The following is a 26,450-nucleotide window of genomic DNA, read 5'->3' on the forward strand; positions in this document are numbered from 1 at the left end:
ACTGTATGGCCTGGATAATTGTCTGTCAGATCGTGCACAGAGGTTTTTAAAATCCTTTGGAAAGACTTGATGATCCGGAATAGTACTCTGAATAGTTCCCTCCTCATGTTTCAGCTCTGCCAAAATCGATTTTCAGGTAAGACGGCTCCAAAAATAGGGTAGGACGAATTCTCCTGGGGTCTACAATGCTCTGCTGCACCAGGCGGTCTCTTATCTGCTTCGAGTGAGCACTTTTAATGGAAGAAAGAAAACGTAAAGAACCGGAATAACCTCGGACGATACCCCAGTAGCTGCTTCTTGAAGTCCACCTACTCCAAAATCCATTTCCAGGTAAAGCAGCACCAACGTCTTGGCCATGATAGATGAATTGGATCAATACCTAGTGTGACTCCTCCAGTCTTGTCAGCCATGTTGAGATATAAACCACAATCAAGTTATCGATCTCTGCTGATTGGTAATTATTCTGCTGATTAGGTTTCATTAATCAATATTTATTCAGAGGCTGCTTCGTCATGGTGTGTCAGGCAAGGACCAATGACTTTGTATCCTGATGCTCGCTTGCTCCATTGATCGTGCTTCGCCACTCGGTGTGTTCTGGGGCGACGACCGATGACTTTATTCGTGACTTTGTGAATTTCGAGTGATAAAAGCAATGATGGCTTAACTTTTATTCATTGCCTTTTAACTTTCTCTCAGCGTATAATTCACCAGTGGTTAGACGCCAGGTTTTTATCGACAAAAACAGAAAAGATACTTTAGTCAAACTAACGAGTTATGGGTATTCTCACCTAGCGAATACACCTGTTGCAGGCATTTGGCATTCCCCTGACATTTATCAGACAAGAATTCAATTTTACAAGGTGAAGCCTTTAATAGCGAGGTAATTTTCAACCTGTTTGTTTTCGCTCTCAATTTCCACCACGGTAAACAAGAGTTTTTGAAGTTTCTAATGAGAATGTCGAAGGTATGTCTCAGTCAGTTTACCTAAACCATCATGCTGATAATCATAACATTCTACAGGAATCGGGCTTCGCTAAAAATAAAACCAGCCATTTTTAAGAGAGGATTTAATCTCGTTTCTGAGATACGTGTACGCGTATATCTATGTCTTGTTAATTTATAGGCTAGAGCACCTCGACTCTCTAAAGCTTGCTCATCAATATATTTTCTATTCGAATGAACTGCACAATCTCACAGAATGTCACGCCTACGGATGAATTGGACTATTGTACAGCGCCTATAATATGTGCCCAGCCTTGATTGAACTCGTTTAAGAGCCTTTTTAAAATCACAGACCATGGCAACGCCTTGAGGGAGATTATTGACTGCATAAAACATACTGTCACCCGCCTTCTCAAGCAAGACGAGTCTCCTCCATCACTCTCCATCTCGATTAATATTAAACCCGAGCTTACGGTTGGAAGCCAAGAACGAGCCGGCTGCACTGGTTGTTTTTGAAATTAAGGTTGAGATTTTCGGAGTAGAATGAAACGGACAACTTGATTTCATACAAATGTGTACGTTGTTCGGCGTATAAATGTACCGCTTTCTGTATTGTATTATCTTCGTAATGTTATTCTAAAAAAAGGATTATGTTTCTCCGCGCAGACCATCAACTTGAACATTGTCATTTTTCTGCTATTTGTCAAGATACTTGCCCCAGCTCTCGATATTCGTACTATAAAAAGCACAAAATGACGATACCTGATTGTGATGGTCAGCAGAGTAAGAACCCACCACATCCGTCGTACTAGACAATTCAACCCCTGCAGTCCACTCTTCGCGATTGCCTGCTTTCAATTACCTTGATTAACATAGGAGGAAACCACTACATGCATGTTCAGATGATAAGAGAACTACAACGTTGAGGCTCTCCAACAACCACGCCAAGCACCACTTTCCCATTTAATGTACCTTTATCAAGACGATGTGGGGTCTTGCCTTCGTTGTAGATATCAACTTGGCATGATTGCCAGTGACCACGGCAATATCTTCAAGTGGTATGAATGTACACTCAACTGCAAGAGCCGTGGACAGTAGCAGCGAGTAAGGTCTTCAGACTTCTGGATGAACGCGGAGTCCTTTTGTCGCCAATGCCATTGTTCTCATCTGTTGCATTCAGTTGAAATGTATGGTAACTTTTTCAAATACAAAACTCCTTACGGATCGCCAAATCATTTCACTTCTTGACGTTAACGGCTCACTCCTCAGTCTGCGTTCTCTCTTCTATAGTATAGGGTTGTCATTGCCCTGCACCCAGGGCTTGGGAGCTAAAGGTTGTGTGACTGGAAATGATATCCACAGTCATGCCTGGTCCGTCGCATCGGAGAACAGCTACCTCTCAATCTTATTGGGCGTGACATGGCAAAACAACATATTGCACTCACCAGCTACCTGCCATCGCCATGATTACCAGAGGAAACTAACCCTTTGACCTTCAACCTGTTCGAGAGGCTTACACTTACCACACACTCTGACGAGCACGCCGAGCATCAAGTAACCATCAGGTCCTTCAACGGACGCCTGGTCACTTGGCAGCGAGTAGCCATCAATTCCACGCTTACCCAATCCCTATAGTAACGTCTAGATGTCTTTGCCGGTATCGACTGAATGGCATCTCCTAAGCTCTTAAGTCATTTATAGTCCATCTGCTTCTTTTCTTTATTACAGCTTCTGACTTTTCTTCTTCTATTTATTTGGCCGTGCTATCTTGACACGTTCGGCAATATGCGGCGTCACAGTGCGGAGGACATGAACGATTTGTGCACCTTAGCAACAGTTTTCTAACGATCTTCACACCGTTCCGTTAGGAAAGTTGCTGCAATTCTTCAACTGTCTCTTGTCGCGCTTGGTTATCTTTTTGCCTAACCATACTTCTTCTAAGCCAATGGAGGAAGATTAACAGATTAATAGGATTCCTTCATCAATAGCCTGTTGATGTGGCTTGTCCAATCCGATATTTGCTTCCCCGGCCGAATTTGGCTTTCGGGAATTGCGGTATTCATGCTTGATTCTCCACGGGTTACTCTAGCGGGAATTGCGGCATTCATGCCAATTTCTCCACGGATTACTAATGCGGTTGTATCTTAGATGTTCGACGAGATGTTTACTCCATGCCGCGGAACATGTCGCTTCTAATGGTGTTCGGTTCAGCCTGAAGGCGTGAGGCGACTTAAAAGGGGACACAACAATATGTGGTCATTATTGCCACTGATTTCCTCAAGCGGTTTCATTGTTGGAAATTTGGCAAGAAGATTTTGTTACAAGTTTCGGTATTGAATGACGATTTCTGTACTTGTTCCGGGTCAGCATAAGGGCTTCTGTGGAATGAACCTTTGACCTCACTTTGACAAGATTACCTTGGCGCAAAAGTGTGGAAACGGCCTCGCCTACCCACCCATGCCGCGGTTGAGGACAGCACTGGTTAAAGCATTCTTTTGTCATCAAAAGAACGAAAGGAAAATCTAGCAGTCTCTTGCCTGACCGAAAAAAACAGAGGCCAACAATTTTGTTCACACTCAGAATGAGTTCGTTGAACAAAATTTTGAGGTTTGTTAGTGCTCTCGTACAGCTTCAGATTTCTGTTTAAGTGAAATTGGTTTAATTGATATGTGGAAGCAATGAAACAGTCATCCACATATCTGCATCATTCACTCTATGTTATGTTACGCATCAGGTACATGTATAGGTCTACACTACAAAAGAACAACTTCATCTGGACCGCTTAACACATTGCTATAAACTTTATACCTCGATTCCCTAATCAGTAGCATTCGGAAATCTCAAATTCAAAGGCTAACCTAACTTGAAGTAGACGCCGATTGAATTAGGAGTTTCATCGATTTTTTACCGGGCATTTTAGTCTATGGTTGACGCGATGCAGCAACAGTGGGCTGTGCTTCAAAAATTAATGGAAATGTAATATAAGAGTTGAAAAGATAATTAATTCATATGGAGACTAAGCAGTGACACAGAACTTCCATCAGTGAGAGTGCATGTAAATTGAAAATTGAAAATTGGAACTAGAATTACTCTTTTAGTGGATTTTAGATTATATTTGCTGATAGTGCTGCATATCGTCGGTTAAGCTAGTTAGTTTTTAATCTTTTATTCATCGGTGTGACTATTTTATTATGTTTTGACTGCGTTTCGCTTTTTGATTAGAGCATTGCGATCACGGAGTACAATGCATTCTACTCGAATCGAAATCAATGGAAAAGTGTCAGTTGTGGGCTGAACGGATGTTGCATTCATCTGTGTCCATTTAATTTGTTGACTCTTGGTTTGTGCAATTCCAGTCATGCCGTTTCAAAGGAAACTGCTGCTCGGTTTTCAATTTCCACCAAATATGCAAAACACGAGAATCAATTATCAGCTAGCTTAGAATGTACTTAGATTGCACCGACTATGATAGTATAACATGGTAGCGTAGTAGCAGATTACATTCGGCAGCTGCATGCATTACCACATTATGGACAGATATCTCCAAATAGCTGGTGAATCTGTCCAGGTTGAGAAACGGTTTACGATTCAAGTCTATAAGCAGGAAAAAATCAAGTGAATGAATTTGCCTTTCTTAATCGCATTCCGCTTTGACGTACAAGTGTTGCCTGAAAATACACCACGCATTTTTACGCTTTCTTAGAAAATCGACAACATCTCGACTTTCAGGGCATTTGGCCTGTTGCTACACTTGACTCAATATTTCAAATTACTTACATAAAGATAAAAACAAATTTTCCACAAGCATTGAAGAAACGATTAGTAGATGTCATGTGTGAGTTCTCAGTCTGCGGTTAGTTAAATTAGTTCGCCATTGTGTATTTTAAGCCTTCGGGCCATATGTTCAAGCAATGCAACTCCTGCAGACACCGAAGAAAGGCATATCAATGGTGCTCGCAGAGGATATTATTTCAAATAGGACCTTTACGTGCTGATAACACATTGTGTAAATTGAGATACACCTAAGCAAAACATCTTTGTTATTTGAGGAGTGAATGGCGACGACTCGTTAGTAGCACAGGTGCAAAAAGAAAATAGACAGCCGGAGGGCGAAATATCGTGAAACATCACGCGCTTACAAAAATCTCGCCATTAGTTAATATGCAAATTTGTATTTGAACACCACAATACAATTATGCAGTTCGGAGGAATTGCATCTCGCGTTTGGAACCCAATGTCAGTGTTTCCTTTCGCCAAAAATTGCCAAGGGTACTTCGTGAAGAAGACTCTTAACGGTCGAGGCCTCTCCACCAAGGACTTCAAAATATTCAAAACTATGAGTACATGTCATTTTGATTGCTTTTTTTAGTATGAAAGTGCAATGATTTGTCTACTATACGTGTATTTGAAATGGAAAAACGCATTCGAAATTCATTTGAAAACGTATGAAATAGTCATTGCTGAGTTCAACCCAAATCTTTACATGTAAGTCCATCACCGTCCAGTGTATTTCACGTCACGTGCAATTCTTCTTATTCGGGCTATGGTCATTACTCTCTGAGGGTTGATTATTCCACCCATCATTCTCATTATGCTTCGTTCCGCTTGTATCTTCCAGGTTCTCTCAGACCCCGATATGTTTACCATGCGAAGATGGGAGAAGTTAAGATGGGCAGCCTGGCGAGGCATGCTATGTTTTACTGTCTTCCTGGCGGTCCACGTCCTCCAACAACAGACGCAGCCTCAGGTAAGGTAGAGCGCTTGACACGGAATCATATAAAAAGTCACTTCAAGTAACGTCGTCTTTGTGCCCGATTTAAATAGAGTTATTGTGAAATGATCGCAGTGCCGCTATCGAAACTCGGTGAAACTATCATCAGCTTGCTTCAACAGATAGATGTCTGAGATGTGGAAGGCATTAGGATATCGATGTAGTGGCACATTCATGGCGTATCGCTCTCCAACGGTCGACTGATGAGAAGCAACGCCGACCGTCATGAAGAAGAAAGGACGGCAGTCTACTTTCGCTCCGTATCCTCCCGTAGGTGGGATTTTCGGAGCAGTTGATCGTAGCCTTGCCGCAGCTATTAAAGGTCTCCAACAACATGTTCAAACGCTGACTGCCTACTATATATTTTGCTTTCATTTCCAATTTTAGGAGCAGTGCCACGAGGCTGAACTAATGGCCAGGCTGAGACACCTCCAAGACGTCAAGCGGGTCGCACCAAAGTCACAAACAATAAAGCGGACCAAACACATTCCGTCCGACGTAACCAAAATCCCTGCAGAGATCAACATTCCACGAGAAGACATGGCGCTTCTCAAAGGCATCATGACACCCAAGCTCAATGCGAAGGATTATATGGTACTACAAGGTGCGATTAGGAAGATGAGGGGACTGGCCGCTGCAAAGACGAAGCCTAACAGCTCGGATGACGGGATGTCCGGGTCCTGGGCAGGCAGGGGGCTACCCGACCTGGGAGAAGGAGAGATAGATCAATCAGCGCTTAGGGACGAAACAGCTATGTATACCTTAGATGACGGTGATGAATTGGAACAAGCTTTGCCAACAATTTCCGAAGAAGAGTACTTTAAGAAGCAAGACACCATGGTGAATCCTCATTATTACAGGTACATGATCACAAATGATAGTCTGTGTTCAGGAGGAGAGAAACCCTTTCTACTTATCCTCGTCTGTTCCCAACATGAGAACTTCCCTTACAGACAGGCTATCAGAGACACATGGGGCAGCATCGCGTTGTACCACAAACGCATAAAGTTAATATTCTTAGTCGGGAGACATGAGGATGAATTCTGGAATAGAAATATCCAAAAGGAATATAGGACGTTTAAAGATATTGTCCAAACCAATTTTACAGACAGTTATAGGAATTTAACATTGAAGGTGCTATCTGGATTTCATTGGGCGTTGACGCATTGCCCAACAGTAGAGTTCGTTTTAAAATCTGACGAAGATATGATAATCAATGTGCCTTATCTCGTGAAATTACTGTTTAAATTCCCGCTGCATAATGAAATAATGGGCTCCATTAATACCAATGCTCCTGTGATGCGATACGCCAGCAGTAAATGGGGTGTATCTCGCGAGAGGTATCCCTTGCCAACATATCCGCCTTATATGTCAGGAAACAGCTATGTCGTTTCGACAGCAGTTGCCAGGACGTTGTTTGAAACTTCCAAATATGTGCCTTTGATCAATATAGAAGATGCGTATATTACGGGAGTTTTAGCTAGAATAGCTAATGTGGAACATAGAAACGTTGAAGGCTTTACCTACTGGGGAAGTCCGCTCATAGAACCTTGTGATTTTATTTTAAACAGGAAGGTCACCGGCACGCACATGACGCCATCTTTGATGTATAAGCTTTGGAAAGACATCACTAGGCGGCGCTGTATAGATAAACCAAAAACACAAATACTCCGACCCACGTCGTGACGGAGGAAATAAAACGGATAATTTTAACACTTTGATTGCTCATTATGTTGCCGGTTGGCGTTTGCTGAAAACTTTCCAAACATTTCATCGCAATGCTAGCTCTGTTCGACAAGAGGTGTTATTTTTTCTTAATACTCAAATATGTTTTTAGAGATGAAATAAAATGTTATGAAATATATTTTGTTGTCCACAACACCAGAACGCATTTTATTCATGATTTACTAAAAGGTAAAAGTTGCCGTTTATTCAGTAATGGAGGAAGATGACAAACCACATCTTCTGCCAATTCGAGAGGTGGGCCAATAGCTTCTCTATAACTAATAAGACCGCATTATCTTGTCAAGCCAGCGATTATGCCTCGCGTGCAGATAGAATCACCCACTACGTATTCAAACCGACTTCTCCGAGAACAACATTATCTTTTATATTTCATGAAGCAGAAATGGAAAAAAGGATATTATAGATGCCTAGGGTAGAGCTGTACATTGCCTGCATACGAAACAGCGAAAGCGCCGTCATATGATATACTAACTCCATTAGACATGTCCGAGGATCCATAATTTTTTCCTTTTTATCTGTTCCCAAAGGCTGTTATGTCCAATGCGAGTATGGTTAGAATACTTAATTTGGCCAGTTGGGAGGCAATTGAAATAATGTCGTTATACTTACAGGAATACTGTTCCGAGATAAACGCAATTATAAGTATAGGTCACCAAGCATTAGATCATCAGCAACATTTTTTGCTGGACGATTTTGAACCAACAGACTTTTGGAACTAAATAATCATCGTTTTTTTCTTATTCGCCCGGAATGCAATATGGGCGATGGGTACCAAACTATCGTTTTGTTGCAGAAGGGCGGGGACATGTGTAACGAATTGGCCAATGCAGTGTTCAGATAGTAGATGGTCAAGATCCACCGGATTGGCAGTCTATGCAAGCATAATCGGTACATAAGATCAGTGTAAGAACTAAAGATATAAATAATGTATGTTTTGAATAAAATACTTTTGTGAATACCCATCTTTTTGTGTTCTTTATCTAAATCACAAAATGCATCTGAGGGGAAACAACATCGACTGTGATGCTAGTGATAACTCACAGGGTCTATTATATCATGTAGGAGTGTCATTGCGTCGTAATTGAGTGTCAAATCGGGCATTAGTTGCCATAAGCTCCGTGTCCCTAAAGCGCGTTTTAGTCATCCAATAATCCAGTCGGAATCAAGTCTAGATTATGTTGACTGCTGGCATATCACAATCTGATGTTCTTCTGACTGTCTTGGATCACTCTGTGACATAAACTGAAGTGAGACCATTTTATGATGCCGCTTTGTGATGAGCGTTTAAAGTAGCTACATCATGCAGAGGAACAGTTAGCTCAGGTATCGAGTTTTATGTCAAACCGATCTCCGACTAGAAGATTAAGGCTGGGTGAAACTGATGATTGCGGAAGACGATGACGATGACGATGGCGATTATACGCTGTGGTCAGGCAAAGCATGAACTACTCTGTGCTTGAGCTTAGTAGTCGTGGACAGAAGCTTCATTTCTAACGTAATAAAAAAACATCCCGCACAGCATAAATCAGCCCCAACCCTCGGATGTATCGAGCCAAAAGCACAGTGTCACAATGCCCCAAATCTGAATAGCAGTATTTCTGGAAACAATTCAATATATCAAGATCGGAACCGGCTCTTTTCAGATTTGGGTCATTATACAGTGTGAAATGGATCTGAAATCTGCTACGGAATAATTGAAATGGAAAGGAGTTATCATTTTCCGTGATCGACAGAACGAACTCTGTTTGAATAAGAGCCTCCTTTATATCAGCTTCTGAAACCTGGTAGTTGTTTTCTCATCCGTCACAATCAGCTATTGAATATTGCTTCATCTAGCAGACCTGTCGAATTCTCAAACGGGGGACATCCATGCTGTAATTAAATTAGCATATAAATTGCCATTAAATCCTCCCAATCTATCGTGCATGGATTTGACTTATCAATTCTAATTACCAGACTGTGATGGATGATCAATCGGACGAAGCGCGCAATACGCTTATAGCTCAGCATCGCCTGCTATTTTTTTATTGGAAATTGTTCAGGTATATGTTTATGACATAGACGAAAACCTTATCAGTCAGAGCGCCGCAACCGAAAAGCGGCGGGCGGGATGTAACTGCGGGTATAACAATACTATCACAATTGACACGGAACATCTAAAAAAATGATATGATAATTTGTTGTACATATCAACTCTGCTTGCAAATAATATGCTTTTGTAAAGATGACTTCCCTGTTTTATGCATTAAAATATCGATATATCGTATCTAACTGTACTCTTAACAAAACTATTGACTGTTATAAGACGAGACGTGCAATGTAGTAACGATCATTCAAGTTCACCATATGCTGGACTCAGTGGGACGGTACTCTATCACCTGGTATAACAAAGTAAAATCAAATTGAAGTGGTTATTTTAACCAATAATGGCCGTCGTCCTTAAGCAAAATAAGTACTGAAGTTAGTACACAATCAGCTCCGAAGCAGATCCACTAATGAGAGGAAATCTACCCACTACAACCAGATGTACGGTGCCGGTAAATCATTCTTCGTCCGAAAACCGAAAACCCGAATTGAAATAAAGCAGTGACGGCAACCACTACAAGCAAAGACGGCCACAAATCTAAGTGCGAATGAATGCGGTGGGTTGCCTTATTTCTCGGTCATTTTGTCATTGGTTTATTTTCTATTTGCACGCGAGAGCATAATTATAAGCGCTTTGAAACCCACCATGTCAGGTAGTTTCTCCGTGGATGAACATCGAAGCTCCCTGTGGTTTGTATCGGTTTGTAATATTCCGTTCATATAGGAGTTTAAGCGCAGTCAAAAACTTAGGGGTCAAGATTATTGAGGAACGGACGAGTCTAATAATTTCACCAGTGTCTGCTCAATGCGAATAACGTGTAAATCGAGACGGCGTGCAAACCATCTGACTAACATGTAGTAGTTAAACTCCCCCGCAGTTTCTCCTCGCTTATTCCGCGCATCAAAACTACTCCAAATGGGCCAGAAACTGTATATACTTATTATCAACAACAATTGCCGTTGGTCAGACCGATTCGGACAATCCCCACCAAGAAATTTACCGTGGGACCCCGCTTCAATGGATCAAATGTATATATCAGTTTACAGCAGCAGCCTTGAACCGCGAAACGTCCAAAATCAAAATGAATACTTACAAGTAAATGAGATCAGTAGTAGTTGGCTCCGTGTAACGGAGAACGATCAGAAAAACTAACGAAAAACGTCTTCGGAGGGAGAATTGCTACACCACGAAGGAATATTACTGGTTTATGGGCAAGTCTTTATTTATTCTTGAAAAAGATGACCAGAACAATTCTTGATAACTCTAATCATGATTTTGAATAATCAATAAGATAAACAGTTCCGACGATTTTTATTGCAGAATTGATTTTCATAATCAGCCAAGCCCGCCAGGCAACTTAGTTGTAATTATTCTAATAAGGGTTCTGAATTTGTCTCATTAATGATTAATGATTGTTGATCTAAAAAGTTAACAAAGGCCTCATGTCGGGAACAAACAGGTATTGCTTCTTATAAACCGAAATAAGATTCGAATATCCCGAGGGTTGTGTCCATCGCCAGTGGTCATAACTCCCCAGAATTTGTTCTTTTGTGTTATAGTTCAAATTTCCGCTTGTTTTCAAAACATTAGAACAAAAGTCAAGAATCACATGAACCTCATTCCTCGTGTTCGGCCATTCTTTTGTTTTTCAACAATTTCCTGAAAAACTGTCGGGTACCGCCGTAGAAGCCTATAAAACACCGCAGAAAATTGCAACTATCACTTGACTCGCAGCGTCTCTATCAAGGCTTTGACTCGGTGATAATCGAACTCCCAAGGTAGGTTGGGCGACTTCGAAAATTTCTTTCATATTTCTTAGATAAGTTCAAATCAAGTTCAACGCGATTATTTTGAGAAACATTTTTGCTGTTTCTACGAAAAAATTAGGTGACACCTCCCCACTCTGCTGATCTACCGAACACCGGTTTGAAAATGCTCGACTCGGCCACTGTTTCTCTTTCCCTGAGGATTCCATCAAAAACTTGACAAACAATGCCCATTTGCCCTTACATTACCAGATTGCAATGTTTTGGCCGAAAACCGCTTAAAACCTTGCGTTCGCTTCTTTCTTTATTTGAAAGACTCTGATACAGAGGGTCGAATTTTTCAAATTAATGGAACTGACAACGTTTTCGTTGATAACAGCCAACTGAACAATGATTTTAAATCGGGCCTGTGATGACAGTCACTAATCCACGTCTTGGGCCATCACATGAACGAACTTTGTATACAACTTTATCATTTCTGGCTTATGCGCGCGCAAGATTCGATAATTTTTACAGCGGGTTGCAGTTTCACGCGTTCTACAGGCTTAGTGGTCAGTTAAAACTTCCGAGCCGATATAAACTTACATCAAATATAATCCACCACCTGCGTTCGCCGGCGTTTCCCGCTGTTGTTAAATCCAAGCTGTAAAGTCCTCTCCGATATTTTCACCAAACCAAAATTACATTAGAAAATGATGCAGCATTCAAATCTTAGTTGACCATTTCATGGAATAGTCGTCCGGCTTTGGGATGGTTGCCAGCAGAAACGATGGACCCTACACCTTTGGGCTGTTATATAAATTGTGATACAATTTCATGCATAATCAAGTGGATGAATATTTTAGATTAGTTGTTCCCTCATCTCTATTGTTTTCTTTCAGATGTCCAACATGGTACGACTGTTGTTGGTTGTGGTCGTAGTGATCGCGACGATTAAGGTCAATGGTGTGTCTGGCACTTGTGAGACTGCCAGATGGAACGACTGTCTGGCTTGGTGTCAGCAGAACGGCTGTTTCGAATCTACTTTTACCGAAGGTGAGCAAGCTGCATGTAAGGCATACTGCTGCGAGAAGGGTACCACTGAAACTCCCTTACAAACAGATCTCAACCTGGTCAGTGAGGATTCACCCTTACAGTGCCTTGCTTATTGGTCGTCCGGTTATGAATCTGGTGAATACCACGGTTGTCATGAGGGAAGTGAATCATCATCCAGTTGCTGTCAAGGTTCTTGCAGCAATACCGCATGCTGCAATTGACTCCCAGGTGCATAATCCGAATACGACTGAAATCTCCGACATTCCGTCTCTCCTGTTTGAAACAAATAGAATAAATACATCGCGATGTTAGAAATAGAGATATAAGCATAAAAAGTTCCTATTGTTATTTCTTTGCCCATATATTTCCATGATTATGTCATGTAACACCTTTTTCATGATTAACTGTGTTTTATAAATAGTTCGCAAATATAAGTCTGTTGGTCATGAAAGAGTATTTAGGAATCTCGGAGAACATGACAGCCATCAAGGATACATCACATTTTCCTCACTGGAGTTTTCGCAAATCCCCCGAAACGTCCACGCCAACGCCTATCCCATTGTTCGGCTTCGTTATCAGGAGGTCAAACAATGTGATAGGCGTTCGCGTTGGCGTTTCGGGGATTTGTGAAAGCTCCCTATTGTGAATCCTGCGCATGCACTGACTCATAATTGCTGTCAAACCTGTAATATCCTTGTCACCTGTTACAGAGGATATTACTATCTTCAGTAACAATGTGAACAGATGCTTTAGTGATGGGGTACCTTGGCCGACTGACCAAACAATGATTTCTTGCTCACGCGAAACCTGCCTTGATATGATTTTGGAGCTTTCGTTGAATTCATGAAAATCTCCAAGATATCAAATCATTAAAATTATACTCTTACCAATTTGGCATTATTCTCCACATGTCTTCGCAGATGACTATGATGTTTCTTGCCACACTCTAATTATGAAGCAGGGCACGTCGGTTACTCACTCTCAGACTGACCGGTAGATGAGGATCGAAATAGGGAGTTTTAGCGAGGCGCCCGAAACGCCGACGTGAACGCCTGTCCAATTGTTCAACACCGTTATCAGCTGATTGAACAATGGGATAGGCGTTCACGTTGGCGTTTCGGGCCCTTTGCGAAAACTCTCTAATTCCCCGGTAATACCAACGCCAGCTGCGCTCGGCTATTCTCCTCCTTTCCACCAATTTCCCCTCCTTTCCATCAATTTCCCGTGAAATCTGTCAGGTGCTACAGCAGAATCGTATATAAGACGGCAGAAATTGCCTGATCACTTGACTCGTCCCGTCTCTACTTGCTGCTACTACTGTTGCTGCTTCTGTCTCAAACAAGGCTGATAGCGAGAATCTAACTCCAAAGGTGAGTCTATATAGCTGAAGGTGTGAAAGTTGTCAAGGATGACTTGTTAGACAAGGATGCTCGATGGCAGACTGGCCGCATTACCAGCTATTGCGGGCCTAGCCAATTAAGCCAATTAGTGCACCTGCTTAATTGGTCCTGGCAAGCCTAATGGAAAATGCATAGGAAATATCAATAAAGTTGGCTTTGTGGGCGGGGTGTTAAAATAATCCCAACTCCCGACTTCTGACACAATTCTATATATGTCTAGGTATTTACTGGCAAAATTTGGAGTGATTTGGATGGAAATTCGATGTGTCCATCTATAGGTTGAAAATTTTGGTAAATCTGTAATGCTTCACTCGTAGCCCGTAGTGTAAATTCCTGAGAAAGTGGGTTTTGGGGGCTTTTCTAGCTGCGCTAGCTCCGAAACTATACATTTGATACAAACTCCCGACTTCAGACGTGGTTGATATAACTCTTAGGATTATATTCCCAAGATTTCAGCTTTATTGGAGAAAAATTCATAGTGTCCATAGGGGGGTTGAAAATTGGAGGATTTTCAATTTTTTTCCCAACAAATATGCGAAAAATATTACTTTCCACCTAGAATTAATCAAAATTTCGCAAACTATCATAAAGTACTTCCTTGCAACAATCATTTGTGAAGCTTTCAAAACTTTTGGCTGATTTATTTGACCCTAAATCAGCAAAAACCAAACATTTTAGTGTTTGTATGCACCAATGCACAGGAGGCTAATTGCCAGATTAATTCACACCTTTCCAATCTCAAACAATAGGAATGATGGAGTCTCCCTCTATTCAAAACAGAGTGTGCTAGGCCCGCAATAGCTGGTAATGGATCAAGCTATTTCATTCTTTTTCGTCCAAATAGTCGCATCTCCATCGGCCTCCGGCTCGTTTCTGTCTGCCGACGCTTGACTCCACGCGTAACAAAATCTCGGTAAACTAAACTTACTGATTTTCACGCGGGTTTACACCAGATAATAGAGTGACTTTGAAATACTTTATTGTTATTACCACGAGCTGTACCGGACGTTTTTCTTCGCATTAGACACAAGATAAGTTGATCAAGGAATACGAGTGGATAAAGCTATGCAGTGAATAGAAAAGACGTAGGTCGATAGACTCGTGATTTGGTCGAAATACGGTGAAATGTCTAGATCGGGCAACAACGATCGCTCAAAAGAGGATCCTCGCCTGACAGGTAACCGTGCCCGGAAATCAAAAGAAACGGATCACGAAACTAACAGTTCAAACCTTAGCCAATTTTCATATCATCTGCAAAAGATATTATACAGAAAAGTTTATTTGAGTTGTCACTTTTTGTAAGTTCGAATTTTTTCTTTGTTTTCGCCCAATACCTCTTATGGTTTTAAAATCTACCGCCTTTTGCTGAGTTTGTGTGATCTCCTTTGACTGGTTATCTTGACCACGGACTTATGGATCCGCGTCTGTGTCCCGACCCACGCCCATACCGAATGAATCTCGAATCTCGACCGGTTGAATCCTGACCTCAATATCAATATCGCACTTAAGAAGCCTTTCCGCTATAAACTGCCAGACGAGTGTATGACATTTAAGGTGAAACTATAGTGACTCCATTTTGCCAGTCTAACTCTAAGAAACACCACAACTCTTTCAAACTCTTTCAAAATATTGTTGGGAGGCCATCATACAGACCAAAGGTGAAAATGTCTTCCGAGTGATTATTTTATCATTTTTTAAGCTGCACTGGCATGGTATAATGTAATATCTACACACCCTTCAGAAATACCAGATTCAAGTTCTTCATTAAAAGTGGCCTAAATGGTTCTCGTCACCGGTGCAATGGTCATACCCGAATGCAGCTCGGTAAAACCAGGTGCCTCCCTGCGAGATCTCGTGATATTTGGGTGGTCGATCGCTCCGTTCAGAAGAAGAAACAATCCAACTTTGTGTAAGGAATTGATGAAGATCTAAAATGGCTGGACGCAAGGGCCCAACGCGCCGCGTAGCGGCAAAAAGGCGAAGCTGGCGAAACATTTATAACGGGTCACCGTCACTTATTATCGGACTTATAGCGCATTTACGGGGTTGCAACTATTTTGCTTTATAGTGTCACCAGGAAAGAAAAGCATGCGACCTAACGCCGATCTATTTGTATAAAGTGATAATTGGAAGGTATATAGTAGGAAATGTCAATAAAATAATCATTCCATGTCGTCTTTTGAGGGCATTTTTGATTGTAAAAAATATATGTGTACGTCACCGGAGTCTCTGCAATGATCATTTTAAACTTTATCATGTGATAAGGAATAGAACAATTACGTTCTATAATATGCTTTCGATTGTCCATCTCGTCACTTTGTAACTGTCAAATTAAACATTTCTGCGATATATTATTTTCAGATGTCCAACTTGTCAGTATTATTACTGACTTTGGTTGCGTTGATCATTGCCGTCAGTAACGTCGTCAGTGGAGACGACTGTCGGATAGACGATTTCAATGTGTGTCGCTATCGATGCAAGATATACTGTGACCCAGATAGCTTTGAATACGGCCAGGTAGACTACGAGGGATGTCTGGCCCACTGCTGCCGAAATGGTCCCCCTGCTACCTCCCTAGACGGAGATGGATACTGCCAGTATGCTAACCCCACTCAGGTTTACGGGAATGAATGTAAATACGCTGACTGTTGCGGACAAGGATGCAAGTGCTGCAATGCATAGTGCATACATTCTGTCTTATATTTTCTCTGTACAGGCAATAGAATAAACACATCGCGTAATGTTATATTAAGGCATTGGAACTATTCTTCACGTTTTTCTTTGACATTTGAGAGTTTAAGCTATCGTCACGCCAACGATTGCGATAACGGTAACGTTATTTGTTATACATGTAGAACATGTAGGCCCAACTGTGAAAATATACTGAGAGTTGTGATTGTGCTCAGGATTAACGTAACGATCTCTTAAACTCTCTGTCATCAACCTAGCGTTGCATCAGTTGTGCCAGAACACACTGATTTGCAAGTTCCCCTAGAAATGGTATTCCGATATATTTTTATACCACGATCGTTTAAACAGTCATTTGGGTGGTTTTGTTAACCAATATCCTTATCCTGGAAGCCTCTCGTGACGGAGATACTAAGTCCATCCCTTTCTCTCAAAAAAGCAATGAGAATATGGCTCTTCGATGACCTTTGAGGCTTGGTCAGTCATATAGTGTCTTTTCCGAAACAAAGTGGTTATTTCCACGACTGAGTCGGGGACGCAAGCCCGAAATGACACTCCATCCACGACAAGTTTCACACAATCAAATCGTTATATATTATTATCTTTTTTTTTTCGAAATGGCGTTCGGCGACATTTTGCATCTGAATACTTTTACTACACTGGGTGAAAAGCAATGTTCAAGATTTAGATGAGAAGTAAGAGAGCTTTTATAGAATTCCCGTGGCCTGATGGTAAAGTCACCTACCTTTGATGCCAACATCCCGGGTTCGAATCTTGCTGAGATCGTTTTTTTATTTTTCTGATCCTTTCCGTGATTCTTATCATTTTCGAGTGAATTTATTTTTTAAATTTTTGATAAATAAGCCGAACTTCACGACATAACAATTGACAATATCATGCCTTTCCCCTATCTAGAATTATGCAACGGACACGTACACAGACGGGCATTATACCACTAACAAAAAATGTCGTGGAAGCAAGGTCATTTTCGCAAAGGCAGTCGTGTAAATATCCCCTGTCTTTCCGAAATGGTGTCTTTAGAACCACATTGTCACAAACTCTTCTGGAAGCTGTTAAAATTCGTACATGTACCTGAAGCCGGTCACATCAGTGTCGTGCGCCGATATACCCAACTGCATAAGGGGCATAATATAACTGCAGAATAAATTCCGGTCATGTAAATGCATGACATGCGAGTAGGTTTTGATGGCCACCTCTGAGTGATCCAAAGTTCACCTGAATTGAGTTTTTGTTGTCTGAATACAATCAATATAGGAAGTCATCCCCTACAAGCAGAACTCATAGACAGAGAGGACGAGCAGATACCACAGCGAACCTCAACATTGAAGTCATTAGTACTTTATGCACATGAAAGGATGGTGTCAACAATCTGTCCAATTGACAACATCAGGTGGTGGGATGATGTTGGCTGTGTGGCACAGGCACCACATTGAAACCTGCATCAACGGCTCTCGCCAACAAAGAGGCAGGAATGACGACCTCAACAATGTCTCAGTGACGTCAGCTACACGATAACCAATCAGGTGTCGTGGAAATATGTGGCTCCAGAGTGTTTTAGAATTATAATGGATAACATCTCGTCAAGGAATCTTCACGCAAAATTGTATTATTTGAGATGTTTTAGAGTCGTCATGCGAGACAGACTTGCATGATATGCCTTTAATGAACTGGAATAAAATTACGAATTCATGGTTTAGTTATTTTCGACAAAACGTTTTAATTTCCGTACAGTGCAACATGTGTGCAAGCTATTTCTTTGAACATTTGACAATTTGTGTGTAACATGCACTAATCGTAGTACATGTGTAAAATTTGAAAGCTGTGGGTTGATTGACCTTTTCGATATCAGACTACGACGTATACTAGCGGATCGTTATCGTCATCTTTGGCCTGACGATAATTTGAACTCTTTACTCTCAAAGAAAAACATGGAGATGAGTTTCAATGCTTCATTCTAACATGGCGTATTTATTCTGATGCTGATACAGAAAAAATATAAGATTGAAATTTTCGGAAAAATTACCGTTCTAACATTAAAAGAAACATTACTCCTTTTTTTGTTTTCGGAATTTGCAGTAAACGTTTCCATTTTCCATTTTACGAGGGAGACCATTTCGCTTGCAGTGGGACACACAACCATTATAGTCCGCCTTGTCGTAGACGTGCATGTTTGGGTCACAAAATACCTTGCAGAATTCCTCACAATCGATCCATTTCGTTTTCGGATAATGTTTGTTCTTTTTACAAGAGACGTCTCTGGCGGCAATGATAAATACCAGTGCAACCAAGGTCAAACAAAGTGACAAGTTGGACATCTGAAAATAGATAACAGAAATTATATGCATACATAAGTAGTTCGTCGTATAATGTAGAAACTAAGAAAAGAATAAAATTTTCTCTTTCCCCGTTTCAATCGTTTCATTGATTGCATCACTTTCTGAAAACCAAACAATGATAACTAATTAGACAATTCCAAGATTTGTTCTGCAATTCGCACATCCAGGATTATTCCTCTCATCCATAGCCTCGTTTCGAGCGTAAATGACTGCCGCAGTTTTCCCTTGTGGCGAAATTCTGAATTGCAGTGGATGCTTTCAAGCACCACAACACAAAACTTCGTTCCTAAGTGCATGGCTCAACATCCGAATGCAAAAATGTTTCCAGATCGGAAAATATCCAGCCTGCCCTTTTCTGGGCGTCAACTTTCTCAGAGACCAGGAAGGTACATGTACAAGTAGAGTTACGCTGAAGCGGCGATTGAAGACCAGGTTCACTCAACAGCTTTTCTGCAAACCTTGCCTGACGTTTTTTATTGTTGAAACTAGGGGATATCATACATCACCGGGTATAATATGCGTCACCAGTCAAGTCGATGGACCTGCGATTTCGGCGAAATACATTCCAAATAGCTAGCTAGATCGGCCCACGATCAGTCCACCCCTTGCCTAACTGTTCACCATTGACAACATTCAGCCCTTCAACTAGACTTACCTCTGAAGCTAGATTCACGCTATCAACCTTGTTAGAAAGTGAACAGCAACAACAACAACACTAACAGTAGCAAATATTATAGAGAAGTAGAGTCATCAGGTGATCAGGTGATTTCTGTGGTCTTATATACGATTCTGCAGTGGCACCCGACAGATTCCGCGGGAAATTGGAGAAAAGTGAGAGAATGATTGAACACTTGGAGCCAAAGGAAATCATGTAGGGTTTCTGCCCGCTGTCAAAGGCTGTCAGTCGTTGGCAGGTTTTGTTCCGACCTGACATTTTTCCTTGGCTACAGGCCAGTCTGAGTGTGACTGAATAGTTTTTGGCCACATCAACACCCAGTTTCTGATCTGACTGCGTGTATTTAAGCATATCAATTCTAGAGCAAACCGCTGTGGACAGCTAGTCGAAAAGGGATGAATTCATGCCAGGAATTTGATATGCTGAAACACGTTTCAATGAAAAAATGACGTGTTGCCTTACTAGAGACTACCAATACGCGCCCCTTATTTCTTCCTATAAATGGCCCCTTTAGTCCTGTTAGTAGACAAAGGCTCACGCTGACAGTGAGGAATAACCAGGGACCCCATGACCGCTATAGCGGCCAACCCCGAAACATTAGACTACCGGGCTCACATGCAGTTATCGGAGGAGAGTGTGCCGGAAATTGAATAGAACATTTTCATGAATTCATCAAATGCTCCAAAACAAAACTTTCGCGTAAGCAAGAAATTATTGTTTCGTCAGCCAGCCAAGGCACCCCACGGCAAATATCACCCATTCACATTGTTACTGATGGTAATATCCTCTGTTTAACAGGTGACACGGATATTGAAAGTTTTTCAACAATATGCGAGAACGTGATGCAAGATTTTCACAACGAGTTGGCAATTTAAACAGAATAAGAGTTCCTCCACCACCTCCAATTGCAAATAGGACCGTTAACCCGAACAATAAGTGATGGGAAATTAAAACTTCAAATGTCAAAACAAAATTCGCAGGGTTTCTTTAATCAATGGCTGCATAATTCGATGCATATATGACGTCCCTGTGGCTCGCCCGTCCGAATTTACGCCAATATGGATTAAAACTCGCCCATGTGGGGGGGGGGGGGGGGGGGGGGGGTCCGTCATTATCATTATAGGATATCTCGTTTTTTTCCATGTTTAATGTTCAAAACAGTTTAAACGCTGCAATCGTTACTTCAGTTATTTCTATATTTACTTCACTAAGTATAATTTATCGATACTTGATTTCACTGATAGTGTGGTCGTTAATCCCTTGAATCATGGCTCGTAATGGCAATCAATGGTAGAAGTACCCGAGGCATACATATAAACTGAGTTCTAACTGTCAACGTTTGCTTGAATGTCTACTTTCTGGCCCTTCTCCCATGCCTGGACCAATAATCATACGTCTGCTTTCAGTAATTATAAATAATTAAAGAAAGAAATTTGGAATAAAGTGGACTGCTGAGATTGAACGCTGCAAGACTAAAGAGTCCTCCGCCAGGGTCATAGAGCAAAATATAAAAAACCTAGGGTTATATACGTTGTAGTAAATATTAAAAACTATAACTAGATCAAATTCGTATCATCAATATTTTACGCCTCTCTCAAAAAGTTCGCTGTCCATGTGTCATGTTGACGTTCTGGCCAATGGCAAGTTATGTATTCATAGTTTAAAGAATTCAATCTGGTAGGTGAAATCAGAGTCAAAGACTCTGGCGAAATCAGTACCGATGTCAGCTTTTAGCGTGGGAAGCGGCTTTGGCTTATTGCCTTAGGCCCCATGCGTTCGGCGATTCTCTCCCTTTCCATCAATTTCCCGTGGAATCTGTCGGGCGCCGCGGCAGAATCGTATTTAAGGCAGCAGAATTGCATCAACCATATTACCAGATCACTCGACTCGTTGGCTATTACTGCTTCTTCGACAAGGCTGATAACGAGAATCCAACTTTAAGGTAAGTCTGTAGCAGAAATGGGGGATGCTGTCCATGGTAAGTAGTCAAATGGTGGTACTCGATGAGTTTGATGACCGACCGAGCTAGCTATTTCAATGTTTTTCGTCGAAGTGGCATATCGCTTGTCGCATTCTATACTGCCGCAGCTTAACTTAACAGCAGTGAATAGAAATGGCGTAGGCGGATGGACCGCGATTTCGTCAAGTTATATTGAAATAGCTATATCAGTCTATACGATCGGTTAACAGAGGGTCCCCTGTCTGACCTTTGACTGGTGCCTGGCGATTTGCGTGAAACCGGAAACCAACGTGTATTATGTTCTATGGAATCAACACGACCACATTATTTTGACGAGTTACCGAGAACGTTTTGGAAAACTGGCGTTCTTTGGTCCGCCCAATATCACTCATGATCTTGAAATTAACCACCATTTGTAATTTGGACGGTTTGTGTTGTATGTCTTCTTTAGTTGCCGGTAATGCTGACCATGGACTCGTGGGTCTGTGGTCGAGTCCCGACCCACGCCCGTACCGCCACCGGTACTAGAATCATACCAATAATGCGTATCTTCATTCCTTGTACATCACGGAAATGAATGTGCTTAATTGGATGAAGGCACCATCGGTCGATCGGTCCCAAACCAACCCGATGCTCGGGCATAAAGGCAGGTGTTCCAAAACTGAACCAAAAATTGGTATCTTAATTATTTTTATCACAACCTCTGATGTAAACTTATTGCATGTTAACTGTCATGACTGTGCAAATAAACATTTCTGCATTATATTTTCAGATGTCCAACTTGTCAGTATTATTACTGACTTTGGTTGCGTTGATCATTGCCGTCAGTAACGTCGTCAGTGGAGACAACTGTGTTCGGAGAGACGATTTCAATGTGTGTACCTATCAGTGCAAGATATACTGTGACCCAGATAGCTTTGAATACGACCAGGTAGACTACGAGGGATGTTTGGCCCACTGCTGCCGAAATGGTCCCCCTCCTACCCCCCAAGACGGAGATGGATACTGCCAGTATGCTTTCCCCACTCAGGTTTACGGGAATGAATGTAAATACGCTGACTGTTGCGGACAAGGATGTAAGTGCTGCACTGCATAGTGCATACATTCCATCTTATTTTTCTCTGTATAGGCAATAGAATAAACGCATCGCGATGTAAGAATGAAGCATTGAAACCGTTCTTTATATTTTTCCTTAACATTATTTGTTATGCATGAATGTGTGAATATGTACAGAGAGAATCGTATGGTGGTTTCGGTATGGCTCAATGGAGCGATCTCTTAAATCTACGCCATTACCACAACCAAGCGTAGCATCAGTTACGCCTAAGCCGATGTAGAAGCTACCAGCCTGGAACTGATGCCGAGGGATATTTTGAGGAGAGGGACAACAAACAAAATATCCATTTGGTTGACATAACATATGGGCGGTTATTACCGCAAATAAAGACAAACCAAAGCAAAGACACTTGTGTAGCATATCAAGGACACGTAGATTGATGCTCTTATGTGTGCCACATAGAAGACATCTGGAATGCATGTTTTGTTTTTGTTTGATACAGCATAGATAAAACTAGACCGCAACCTCTCTGGGATAGACAGTTGTTTTCATGAGCCATACACAGCACAGATAAGACATGACCGCAATATCTCTCTGGACCATACACCACGTCAAAGATAACGATGCGAAGTCAACAGACGGCGCCACCGTCTTGGGAAAAGTAAAAAGTTGAAGGAGGTTGACACAGTTTTCTAACTTATCTCTATCCATGGTTATGATATACTAGTATGATTGATTATGTTGAAAAGAAAGGGGATCTCAAAATACGACAGTCTACTACGAATAGATGCAATAGTGACATAACAACACATGTGCATTTTCCCGCTAGTCGCTTTATCAACAAAAACCTGAAGTTGTCGATGTCCTTTTTACTTTTCCCAAGACGGTGGCGCCGTCTGTTGACTTCGCATCGTTAGATGTCTTTGATGTGGCACACATAGGAGTATCAATCTACGTGTCCTTGATATGCTACACAAGTGTCTTTGCTTTGGTTTGTCTTTATTTGCGGTAATAACCGCCCATAAACATGAACCCATTCGCTGCCAATCTCTCAAGGTGCAGCTGAGAGCATGTTTTGCGGGAATATTTAATATACGGTTCGCCCGCTGTAAAGTTGAATTATATTAGTTGCAGAAATAAATGTATTCCATTCATTGTGGTGTCATTTTAGATCATATATTCTAGTTGCTAAAAACGGCCACCTCGTTTCCAAACTCTTCATGGGCTTGTTGAGAAACGGAACACAGCAGTGCCGTCCGCCGATATAACCAAAAACCAAAGACGAACGTATCCTAGAGACTTACTACCTCAAAGCGATTAAAGAATAACAAGGCTTTGTCTCCTGGAAAGGACCGATTTTTCTACCACACCGTCGCCCATTTGCCAAAAAACTAAGTTACCACCGGCACTCTCATTACGTGAATGTTAGGCATCCTGTCAGTAATAGATGATTAGCCAAGAATCAGAGGCGCCTGTGCCATGTCCATCCAAATACACGCCAAGATGGATGGAAACTCTCTCATTTTGATGGCGCGGTAATGGATACAAGCCTTTGAACCTGTCGTAATATATGGCAATGATCAACTGTTGAAGCACTCCGAGGCATGAAATGAGCTATAACTGCAAACATTTGCTATACAAGTAGGCTCCCTTGGTTGCTTTGATTAGTTTTCTGATAGCATACTAATTACTGACTGACAAATCACGATATTCAAATGGGCTCGATCCATGTTGGAGATAGCCGGCCGTAATGGCGCATATCCGTATGGGCGCGGTCCGGTCGCCCCATCATCTTACCAGGCCGAAGAAGAATGCCATTTTTGAACACATCGACAATTCTGAGCATGAACATGATGAATAGCCTTTTGAACTGACAGACGTTTGCCGTCACAATTGAACACTCTCGACATGGACTTTGGACGATTGTTTCCAGAAGCAGGCGATAGAAAATACCTCTCTTTGGCTGAGATTGTCTCGCTTTCGTACGATGTACGGTCCCACACTCCAAACCCCTGGGTCGTGTCATTGTGATCGTATTAGTCGAGAACAATCACCAAGAAAGTGTATTTCATCATTACGCCAGTACGGTACATACGTCAGATCAAGAAAAAAGACTAGTGCTTATTTATTCTTGATCAAAAGCACATCAACGCAGTGTATACCGGTGTAAAAGTTTGAAATGTCCTCAGATAGAGTGTCCGGGATGGACTTAGAAAATCGTTACCCCCGTCACGAGAGACTTCCAATTTGAGGATATTGGTAACCCAATCCATCCTAATGACTTTTTCAATGATTTTGATATTGAAATATATTGGGATTTGGACGATGGATTTATATGTTCGGATCCAGGGGGAGGCTTCAAATCGATGACATAGGGTTGAGGATAACTGATGCAGTTCTTGGCTGAGTTTAAAGAGATTAAGACGTATGTTGACCCTTCCCATAAACATCACACTACGCAATTCTCCATGACTACATACTCTTATCATTCTCGTGTCGTTAGCGTGGGAGGATAACTTAAGCTATCAACTATCAAAGAAAAACGTTAAGGATGGTTTTAATGATTCATTCTAACATCGTGATGTGTTTATTCTATTGCTGATACAGAGAAAATTTGGGATAGACCTTGTCCGTATGAAACACTCATTGCATCTGGGCCAGGGTCTTACATTCAATCACAGAAACCTTAGTATAATCTTTCGCGTTCTTCAAATTTGCAGTAGATGTTTGCATCTTCCATTTCACTCGGGAGACCATTCCGGCAGCAGTGGGCCACACATCCCTCATTGTCGGCGTGGTCGTAAACTCTCATGTTTGGGTCACAAAATACCATGCAGAATTCCGTACATTCCTCCAATTTCTTCTTCGGACATTTCTTTTTTTTACAAGACACATCTCTGGCGATAATTATCAGTGCAACCAAAGTCAAACAGAGTGAATAGCTGAACATCTGAAAAAGATCACATAAAATGTTTAAATGCGCAGTTACAAATCTTTGCAGTTATCAATGCAGTAAAATATATAAAAAACGAAGAAAAGCTCTTTCTTCCAAATACGACCTTTCTATGATGACGTCATCTTCTAATTCTGAAAACCATATGATAATAGATCAGACGATTCCTAGATTCATGTTAACTCAAAAGGCGTGATTAAGAGCTCTCTGAGGTCGAACATCCCGATAAGATTCTTATTTATTTCTTATTCAGTTTATACCCATGTACAACGTAGATTCTTCACAAGATTTCTTGTCACGATTCTTTGTTAAGATCTTAACCAAGATTCTCACAAGAATTCTTGTATCGAATGTGAACACTGAATAAGATCTCAACTATGTCTATATGTTGCTGAGATACTTGGACAATACATATAGACATATACGCTGATAGTGATAAGTTTTTGGCACTCAAGCTCAGTAAACAGAAACGACGTAGACTGATGGACCAGTAATTTCGGCGATAGACATCGAGCATCCCCGTCTGACAAGTCACATACCCTGGACAACATTCATATCTTTAGCTAGACTCACCTTTAGAGTTGGATTCTCGTTATCAGCCCTGATCGAGAGTGAAGCAGCAATAGCAGTAGCAGTAGCAAACAGAGAATTAGAGTCAGGTGATCAGGTGATTTCTGTGGTCTTATGTACGGTTCTTATGTGGCACCCGACAGATTCTGCAGGAAATTGGCAGAAGGTGAGAGAACGCCAGAACACGTGGGGCCTAAGGAAATTACTTTTCTGCCCGTTGCTAAAAGCTGTCAGTCTTGAGCAGGTTTTATTTTGACCTGAACCTTATCATCTTCCTCGGCAACAGGTCAGCCGGAGAGTGTCTAATGTAATACTGTGAGTGCGTAGCAAGACGCCTGACTCGAGATTGATTACGTTGAATACTGATTCGACACCCCAACTCCCGCAATCATCGACGTCCTTGCATCAACAGCTAGGGGATTGGTTTTCGCGTCGAATTCACT

At 41.5% G+C, this 26,450-nt stretch overlaps 1 protein-coding gene and 4 long non-coding RNA genes across 5 annotated transcripts; 3 read left to right on the plus strand and 2 right to left on the minus strand.

The window, feature by feature from the left end:
- The first annotated feature begins 244 nt into the window (after positions 1-244).
- LOC135500539 (beta-1,3-galactosyltransferase 1-like) lies at positions 245-8,417 on the plus strand. Its single transcript, XM_064792095.1, has 3 exons — positions 245-330; positions 5,561-5,689; positions 6,101-8,417. Exons 2-3 carry the CDS (start codon positions 5,579-5,581, stop codon positions 7,397-7,399), a joined length of 1,410 nt encoding a protein of 469 aa, XP_064648165.1. The 5' UTR covers positions 245-330; positions 5,561-5,578; the 3' UTR covers positions 7,400-8,417.
- Positions 8,418-11,276: 2,859 nt separating this feature from the next.
- Positions 11,277-12,681, plus strand: LOC135500659 (uncharacterized). The gene is made up of 2 exons (XR_010449503.1): positions 11,277-11,323; positions 12,193-12,681. It is a non-coding gene; the product is annotated as an uncharacterized LOC135500659 (long non-coding RNA).
- A 5,713-nt stretch (positions 12,682-18,394) lies between these two features.
- LOC135500712 (uncharacterized) lies at positions 18,395-19,533 on the minus strand. The gene is made up of 2 exons (XR_010449513.1): positions 19,447-19,533; positions 18,395-18,770 (listed from the first exon to the last, which is right to left on the minus strand). It is a non-coding gene; the product is annotated as an uncharacterized LOC135500712 (long non-coding RNA).
- A 1,809-nt stretch (positions 19,534-21,342) lies between these two features.
- Positions 21,343-22,600, plus strand: LOC135500759 (uncharacterized). The gene is made up of 2 exons (XR_010449521.1): positions 21,343-21,409; positions 22,200-22,600. It is a non-coding gene; the product is annotated as an uncharacterized LOC135500759 (long non-coding RNA).
- A 2,439-nt stretch (positions 22,601-25,039) lies between these two features.
- LOC135500826 (uncharacterized) lies at positions 25,040-26,177 on the minus strand. Its single transcript, XR_010449522.1, has 2 exons — positions 26,011-26,177; positions 25,040-25,434 (listed from the first exon to the last, which is right to left on the minus strand). It is a non-coding gene; the product is annotated as an uncharacterized LOC135500826 (long non-coding RNA).
- Positions 26,178-26,450: the final 273 nt, after the last annotated feature.

Source organism: Lineus longissimus, chromosome 1 (assembly GCF_910592395.1).
Source record: "Lineus longissimus chromosome 1, tnLinLong1.2, whole genome shotgun sequence".
In the NCBI taxonomy this organism is placed as follows: domain Eukaryota; kingdom Metazoa; phylum Nemertea; class Pilidiophora; order Heteronemertea; family Lineidae; genus Lineus; species Lineus longissimus.